The 9,031-nt window shown below is 46.8% G+C and overlaps 1 protein-coding gene and 1 long non-coding RNA gene across 5 annotated transcripts in view; one reads left to right on the top strand and one right to left on the bottom strand.

The window, feature by feature from the left end:
* Positions 1–1,016: 1,016 nt before the first annotated feature.
* Positions 1,017–9,031, top strand: part of ADRA2B (adrenoceptor alpha 2B) — a 95,204-nt gene continuing 87,189 nt past the window's right edge. For 3 of the 4 annotated variants that reach the window (XM_082230259.1, XM_082230258.1, XM_082230257.1), the window contains exon 1: positions 1,017–3,597. In XM_082230259.1, coding sequence (XP_082086385.1) covers positions 1,705–3,030 — 1,326 coding nt within the window. In that variant the 5' untranslated portion in view covers positions 1,017–1,704 and the 3' untranslated portion in view covers positions 3,031–3,597. Of the gene's footprint in view, positions 5,046–9,031 lie in introns of those variants that run through there. The other variant, XM_082230260.1, reaches the window with a different exon arrangement.
* On the bottom strand, positions 3,961–7,971 carry LOC309536540. Its single transcript, XR_014221596.1, has 2 exons — positions 6,682–7,971; positions 3,961–6,321 (listed from the first exon to the last, which is right to left on the bottom strand). It is a non-coding gene; the product is annotated as an uncharacterized lncRNA (long non-coding RNA).

The raw sequence follows: 9,031 nt of genomic DNA, 5'->3' as shown, positions 1-9,031 counted from the left end.
CTTTGATTGAAATCCATATCCCCGCTGCCCCTGTTTACGTGGTGATGTGTACATTGTTGCCCTAGACTCTTCTCTCTGGACTTTCTTCCTTCTTCTCCCCTTCTTTTCATGGGGCTATTGCCTGTGCTCCCCAGGGGGGCCAACGTGAACAAAATGCGGGGGGCAGATAAGCCCTGCCCCACATGATCACATGACATGGTGCACACACACCATTTGAATGACAATGCCCATCAACTTTGGGGGGAGCATCAAATATTTTTTGGGGGGGCATGACCCCTTGGCCCTTGTAGTTGGCTCCTATGTTTCCCACTCTCCTTTCCCAGGAATCCTGCTCCCCTTGGCCCTCCCTCCCCCCCCTCGCCGTCCCCAATGTCTCCATTCCTAGGGACCTCTTATTCTCTCAGATAGTTCTGCCTTCCTGGCTCCTTTCCAATATCAGAGCAGGAACAGAGAATGTGCAGAGAGGAGGTGTGAGGTAAGCCAGCAGCTGGGGGTCTGAAGAGCTTGAAATTCCCCCCATTAATCTTAGAAGTCCTTATCATTGGCTGGACTGAGCTCTGTGGTGGTCCACAAGTTCCAAGTTCCATTGAAAGCTGTATTATAATTGCAAAAGTAGATGGCCATTTATTTGAGGAGCATTGTACTAAATTCTCGCCCCGTTTTGTAAAGAGCATCCTTCCTGCTCTCTCTGTTTTTGCTTCTTTAAATAATAATTATTATTAAAGAACCAAGAGCTGCAGTTCTTCAAAGTCTGACCAGATCTCCCCATATCAGAGTTTCCAGAAGGGGAGATGAAACGCAGCAGGGCTCAGATGGAAAGCTGCCTGGTCTGAGTCATCATATACACAGCAGCTATCAGAGTAATTTAGTTACAGAGCAACCTGCATTGTAAAAAACACACTCGCAGGCCATGGTGGGCTCTCCTGGCAGGAGGCTAGAGAAAGACGGAAGAGTCAGCTGAGTAGCTGGAGGGACTCAGTTGAAAGGAGGTGAGTGGCTCTTGCAGAACTCAGGACGGTCTTGGCGGCTGCTAGATTGTGATTGCATGTGTGTATGTTTGCATGTTCTGCACACCCCTCTCTTGATTCCTTTCTCTCCCCTCCTGGAGCCTGACAAAAAGCTGAAAGACTGCATGACATCACATGTCAGAGATTCCTCGTGGAGAGAAAAACCCAACTCCTCCTGCAGCTCGTTTCAAAAGGCACTGGGAGGCTTGGTCTGTCCACGTCAAGCAGAGAGAGAGAGGAGGCAGGCAGAGCGCAGTTCAGTCGCCAGGCTGCACAGATCTCTCAACTTTTCCAGCAGCGAAGAGGAAGAGAAGGAATAAAACTTCTTGGGTTATTCCGAGCCAGCAGTGCTACAGTGATCAGAAGTGCCTGGGCATTGGAGAAGCAAAAGACCCGGAGAGGGAGAGAAGGAGAGAGGCATCGCTGTTGTGGACTGGAGGGAGTGGTGCTGTGAATTAGCATCCAGAGCAGTTCAGCATTACAGCAAGAGAAGCCAATGCTCCGGCTGGAAGAATCCCAGTATGGAAGAAGTGCCGGCAACTCTGCCCTGGCAACTCTCTCCCTGAACTGCTGCTTCTCCTCTGACTCAGGTAACAATGGGGGGCTTCTGATCCGTGGACCCTCAGGCACATGTGAAACTGAGAAGGTGGGCCCCACATCCCACCTGGACCTGTAGGGCCACTCCTTCTAAATTATCATGGCTACCATGGGTGGTCATGACGGCTACAATATCCAAGCCACCGCCGCCATTGCAGCTGTCACCACCTTCCTCATCATCTTCACCATCTTTGGCAACATTCTGGTGATCATTGCTGTGCTGACCAGCAGGTCTCTGAAAGCCCCACAGAACCTTTTCCTGGTGTCCCTTGCGGCCGCAGACATCCTAGTGGCCACCCTCATCATCCCCTTCTCTCTTGCCAATGAGTTGATGGGCTACTGGTATTTCAGCAGGACATGGTGTAAAGCCTACCTGGCCTTGGATGTTCTCTTCTGCACAGCCTCCATCGTGCATCTCTGTGCCATCAGTCTGGACCGGTACTGGTCGGTGAGCAGAGCCATTGAGTACAACTCCAAGAGGACGCCAAGGAGAATCAAGTGCACCATCCTTGTGGTGTGGCTGATTGCGGCCGTCATCTCCTTGCCTCCGCTGGTCCTCAATGAAAACCCAAACAATGCCAAAGAGGATGCAAGGAGGTGTGAGCTGAATGAGGAGCCCTGGTACATCCTCTCCTCCAGTACCTGCTCTTTCTTTGCCCCCTGCGTCATTATGATCTTGGTGTATATTAGGATCTACTTCATAGCCAAGCGTCGAAACAAGCAGAGGACTCAAGCTAAGAAGCCCAAGACAAAGGCAGAAGAAGGGGTGCCCCAAATCATCGCCGTTCCATCTGTCGAAACCTCTCCCAAGCAGGACCAATCCAAGCCTCAGGGAGAAGGGGAGCCAAATGGACATCAGGTACCCACTCAGGAAAGTGACCAGCCAGAGACCCATTGCCTCTCTACTGAGAAGTTTTCTCTTGTAAGCCAGGAGGAGAAAGACCCAGAGCCAGCAACTGCCACCAGCCCTTCTCAGTCCCTGCCTGAGAAGAAGCCATCTTCAGAGTGCTTTCCCCCCAGCAGCATCAAGCGGGGCAATGGACCCCCCCAGAGCTCCCCTCAGGGCATGGACACCTTGGCCACTGCGAAAGGGGAGGTCCTTCTGGTGAGGAGGGTGAAGACCCTCAGTGCCAACCCCTGGAAGAGGAAGACACACCTCAACCGGGAGAAGAGGTTCACCTTTGTCCTGGCTGTGGTGATCGGGGTCTTTGTCATCTGTTGGTTCCCTTTCTTCTTCCTCTACAGCCTCCGGGCCATCTGTCCCCCAGAGCACTGTCCAATCCCAGATAGCACCTTTAAGTTTTTCTTCTGGATTGGCTACTGCAACAGCTCCTTGAACCCTGTCATATATACCATCTTCAATCAGGACTTCCGTAAGGCTTTTAGGAAGATTCTCTGCAGGCAGTGGACTCAGACTGCCTGGTAAGAGAGGCTGGGTGAGGGCAGGCAAGCAAGCAAGCGATTCAGAGTGCATGGGGACCCTTGTGGAAACGGAACTCATCATGCTATTTAAACTAAACAAGGAAAACTATATTTATTTGTTGGCTTTTGTGTTTGTAGAAAGGGGAGTGAGGTGAGTGCTGGATAGAAACTGGCTTTTCAGGCAGTCGATTTTAGTTCAGCTATCTCTGTCTGTGTGTGTATAATGCAGACCCACACCCATATGTTCCGCCAACATATTTTTTTCCACCAAAAGATCATGTGCCAATGCCAAATATCTTCTGATTAGTTGGGTCAAAGGAGCCCTTTTTTCCTAAATCCTGTGGCTGAATGAGAGTGTGCTCAAGGGTTGCCAGCTTTGCAAACTATCCCTGTTGCTGTGCCTTTAACAGCAGCTTGATCTGCAGGGATAACAGGTGATAATGTTTTTGTCTCCATGCTGCAAAAAGCTTCCTGTGCGATTCCTGCAGACTAAGATGCTGTCAAGGCAAAGGAGCAACCCTGGCAAATTTCCTCGCCTCCTGACCACTTGGCAGCCTCCTGTGCCATCCAGGTAAGCCACAAAAAAGTAACTAGTTAAACAGCCTAAAACTAATCCGTTTATATCTGTAAATGTTGAACATGCTTCAGAAGAAATCTGCAAAGTGTCTATTTCTCTGCTCAGGAATCTAGGACTGAAAATTCTCTTTCAGGGGCATGTTGGCAGCTATGAAGGCAGACAGTCGGGTTGCCAACTGGCCAAAATAAAATGGATGGGACTGCTCCTGTGCCTTTGACAGAAAATTTGTATACAGGTGTCAGCATGGAAATAGTGTTGCTTGCTAACATCTGCACATTGAAATGCGGCTCTTAAAGGCACAGCGCAGGCAGGGCTGGAAGCAAAAGTTGGTGGTTGAAACGGTCTCATTTTTTAAAAAAAGGGTGATTTGAGCCAAATGTTGATGTTTGTTGTATTTGATTGCAGCCAGCTATTGGGAAATTCCCTGGACGGTGCTTTTTGACATGGCAGGGTTGTTAACTTTTAAAAATCAGCCCTGTACCTTTAAAGGCAGAATGATTTGGAGAAATTTAGAAAGGCAAGCTTTTGTAGCTCTTTCGGTTCCACATCAAGAAAAACTTCAGCTGTTACATTTATGCAAGTTAAGCTGCTGTTAAAAGCACAAAAGCAGCCCTGTTTAAAAATAGCAGCAGCAAAGTAGCAACCTGGGTTGTTTTTATTGTGTTTCCTATTCCTTTGCTTCTGGAGTCCTCACAGATAACATCAAATATTTCTGCATTGGAGGTGTTGGACTAGATGATCCTTGGGGTCTTTTCCAACTCTATGATTCCAAATTCTTTCCACGGAACATGTTCATGGAAGGGTAGGCACTGGCTTCTAAATCAGGAAAGCAAAGTCCTCTAAGACACCAGAGGCTTTTTGCTACTATTTAGGATTGGCAACTGACTAAGAAGAAAACTCCAGCCTGGTCTGTGTTTTGACCTTCAAGAGCAGCTTGATCTGTAGAAATCAACAGACAAAGTCCCCTTGAGCTATAGGCTGCCTATTGCACACAGTTTAAAGGGCTATTGAAGGCACAGCTGAAGTGGCCCTTTGAAAATTTGGCAGCTAGGTTACTATGCTCGAAGGAAGGGTTCAGGTGTGCAAAATTGGCCTGAGCTGTGTTAATGTGGAAGGAGGAAACACATTCACACATGGAGGTGGGCAGAAGAGGAGGGTTCCCGCTGCAGCACAAAGTCCAGTTTTGTTGGTATGGGTTTGTAGTAGTCCTATTGAAATTAATTGACATGTCTAACTTAGGTCCATTAATTTCAATGGGTCTACACTGAGTAGAAGTTAATTGGATGCAGACCTACATCCCCAAGGACTGCAGCATTGAATGGAAGCCTTTGACTGACTACTGCTCCCCAGTTAAAGAAACCATCGTTGATTAACTTATGAGTTTTAGTTAATCGCTTAACAAAAGCTGCTATCTGTATGAGAAAAGAACAAAGTGCTTTTTTGGGGAAAAGAATATATTTTCTTTGAGTTTGGAGCAGGTTTTTGGAAAACGTGTTGTCTTTCAGAGTTTGTTGGCTCTCCATTATCCAGGCTCCTGGGAACTGGAGGCCAACAAACTCAGGATGACCACAGGTTCATCAGCTTTGGTTAGTGGATGCATGTGTGGATAACAGCAGGCTCCCTCATAAAGAAGGCCTTCTCCCTCTTCTCCCACACAGCCAAGAGCCTATCTAGTCCAGGATTCCATTTTCACAGTAGCTGGCCAGATGCCTATGGGAAGCCTGCAAGCAGAACAAGAGTGTGAGATCCCTCTCCACACTTGTGAGTCTCAGCTTTAAGTTTTATTCAGAAGCATCTTACCTCTGATAATGGAGGCAGAATATAGCCTTATTCTCATGAATTTATCTAATCCTCTTTTAAGGCTGCCCTCTATGCCCTGGGTCTAGTCCTGGGAAGTTGATACCAGTTAAAAAGCATATATGTGAAACAATGTTTTTTTGTCCTGCCAAGCATCACTTCATGCTGGCCTACTTTGAAGTGCATTTGCCATTTTGCTTTTTATGTTTTACCTGTGCTGAGCAATTAGTTATCAGCAAACTTTTCTACCTCACTGATCACCCTTAATTCTGGATGCTTTATGAACAACTTAAGAAGCACAAGTCCTGGTTCCAGCCCTTGGGGCTCTCCTATCACTCCATAGGGAGAACAGTCTCTGTATTCCTGTTTTGTTCTGATCCAGAAGAGGTCCTCTCCTCCTCTTCTACTATTGCTAAGCTTGCTAAGGAATCTTTGGTGACAGACTTCACAAAAATCTTTAGCAAAACTACACAGTGTTGATGGCTCAAGCACCTCACCCTCTAAGCTTACTGACACTCAAAGAACTCTGAAAGGTTAGTGAGACTATTGCAGAAATCGTGCTGGTTTGGCTTCAGCTAGACTTAACTCTCCCATATACTTGCCAATTCTATCTCTAGTAATGCTCTCCCCCAGTTTTCCTGAAACAGATGTTAATTACCCAGATTCCCCCTGGATCCCTTTTGGGAAATTAGTGTTACATTCTGAAATGGTGCTTGACACCTGCAGTATTTTTAAGTACTTACATTTAAATAATGTTTAAAATGTTAAATCTGCTGATCAGTTACATGGGGGACTCTTTTTAATCAATCAAAATGTTGTAATTAATCAGTCTGATTAATTTATTAGATGCCACAATCTGTCTTTAAAAAGTGCCGAGATCACTTGGGGAACAAAATGATGATTGCAACGAGATGTGTGTGTCTGTGTATAATATAAAGTAAAGGTAAAGGTACCCCTGCCCATACAGGCCAGTCGTGTCCGACTCTAGGGTTGTGCGCCCATCTCACTTAAGAGGCCGGGGGCCAGCGCTGTCCAGAGACACTTCCGGGTCACGTGGCCAGCGTGACGAAGCTGCTCTGGAGAGCCAGCACCAGCGCAGCACACGGAAATGCCGTTTACCTTCCTGCTAGAAAGCGGTACCTATTTATCTACTTGCACTTAGGGGTGCTTTCGAACTGCTAGGTGGGCAGGAGCTGGGACCGAACGACGAGAGCTCACCCCGCCGCGGGGATTCGAACCGCCGACCATGCGGTCGGCAAGCCCTAGGCGCTGAGGTTTTACCCACCTCAAATATACACATTTGAAAAAATGAGGATGAAATTTCATTCTCTTTTTCCCTCTTCTACTCTGGAGGACAGAATGCCTCTCCTCAGGGTTGACCCCAAGACATTTTGCTGCCTGAGACAAAGGAGAAGATGGGGTCCTCCCCGCACTTCCACATGCAGAAGCCAAACAGGACTGGTAGCTGAATCTTACTTGAATATTGGCAAGACTATAGCCAGTTGTGTGGCTCGCGCAGCTCTTGTCTCAAAAGGGGGCTCAGGAGGAACAGCCATGAGGCTGCCCCACTGCCCCCCAGTATCTGCCACCTGGGACAGTTTCCTAACTCTGCCTCATGGTCAGTCTCAATCTTGCCTGTCCTCAAGTGCTTTTAGTTGATTAATCAAGGTCCTAGTCCTGTGCTGCCAGCCACAGCAGAGCTCAGTGGAGGAAGAAGCCAGCCAAACCCGGGGGGACTTGTCTGAAGGCAGAGTCCATATGCAAGGTCCGGTCTAGTCCAAAGGTCTGGAGTATCTCAGTTCACATAGTCAGCCGATCCAGGGGTCAAGAAAGCTGAAGTTCTGAAGTCACGAGAAGCAAGAAGCAGCCCAGTCTGGCCAGGAACAACAAATGTTGTTCCCAGCAACTGGCTGAGGCTGGAAGTCCTGCTTAAGAAAGCTGGAGCCTGCTGGTTCTCCTCAGGAGCAAGAAGGCTGATCAGCAGCAGGAGGAGTCACTTCACCTTCTGCTCCTTCAGGCTGCTGCTCAGCAGGTGAAGCCAACTCCTGGCCCATGACAGTCAAGCATGGTTGAAAGCATAAGCACACTTTCCATGGAATATATTCCACTCCAGGCTGGCCCGACCATTAGGCGGAGTGAAGCAGCCACTTGAGGCAGCAAGATTTGGGGTGTCACGAAAAGGCAGCAAATTGTTAGCTAATTAATTTATTATAATTGTAACTATATTGCAGGGAGAGGAAGAGGGGCTTGTAGCATTTTCTACCTCATGCGCCAACATTCCAGTGGGGTGGGGTAAATTTTCTGCTGTTCCTCAGGTAGCAAAGTGCCTGGCCTGAACCCATTGAAACCAATGAAATTTACTTCTGAGTAATACTTGCAATTGTACTGGAATATTTATTTCATCAGCTGATAGCCCTAATTTCTAGCTTTCAGTTAACCCTGAACAGGTTGCTGCTGCTGTTTTTTTCAAAATGAGTGTCCTATCTCATTCCTACTAGCTATCAACCATTTTGAATTAGAAACTCTTTTTCCCTGGAGACTTTCCTCTTTCGCCAGCCAGTTCCATGAGGGGAAGAACTGGACTGACACAGAATAGCCCTGCAGAGTAGGGGGGGGGAGCCCTCTTTCCCCTTAACAGCGTTGTCAACTTTCTAATGGTTTTGCTCCTGTGCCTATAAGGGCAACTTGATGTGGAAAAGTGAAGCAGACAAAAGCTTTTCCTCAGCTGGAGAGAGTGGAGGAGAAAGCTTTGCCTGCTTCATTTTTGTCCTGAGGTACAGGACAAAAGGTCAGCAAAAACATAAAAGGGTGGAGGTCCTCCTGATGCAAATGTAGGTTTGCCAACCTTTTTGACAAGGTTCCTTTGTCTTTAACAGATATATAGCAAACAGAATTCCCCCCATCACAACAGGTCAGCCAAAAAGTTTCTCCTTCAGAGTTTGGGGGTGGTGGTGACTGAATGAAGTCACAATGCCAATATTTTGCAATGTGAATTCTAGAGATTTGTACTTTTGACCATTTTCATTAGTCTAAACTAGCCATCCACAGCCTAGTGCATTTCTAGTTTGTTTGTTTTTGACAGCACAGCTGATGGCAGTTGTAGTTCAAGACTTCTGGTGTGGGGCAGGGAGCACCAGGTTGGGGAAGACTGAGCATAACAAAACTGGAAAGCTCTGCTGATGAAGCCTAGCTTCTCTCTCATAGTTTTGTTCTTTCTATGGGTCATTAAAGAAAAAAATGAGGAAACCAATTTCCTGGAATACTTCTCTCACAGCTGAATATATAAATTTGCTAACCGTTTCTTTCTAAAATATGTGCCTCATTTGTATCTGCATGGTTATGTTCCACATGGGTCCTATTGATCTTTTTTCTGAGTCCTAAAAGCAAGATTTGTATATGGATCTGTCCCAAATCTCCTCTCCCTTCACCCCAAAAATAAATGCAACATTATTATTTTTTTCAAAATGCATTTTACATCTCTGATATACATCTCAGAATAATTCTCTGAATTCTGTGTGGGAGGCAAATATGAAATGGATAAAGTGATGTCTATATTCTAAATTGGGACTTTTGAGATTCTGCCCCAAATGATCAACTGGCTTACTGAGGCTTCCTCAGTCAGAAGGTGATA

Source organism: Podarcis vaucheri (assembly GCF_965113315.1).
Source record: "Podarcis vaucheri genome assembly, chromosome: 7".
In the NCBI taxonomy this organism is placed as follows: domain Eukaryota; kingdom Metazoa; phylum Chordata; class Lepidosauria; order Squamata; family Lacertidae; genus Podarcis; species Podarcis vaucheri.
This window is presented reverse-complemented; position numbering and strand designations above follow the sequence as displayed.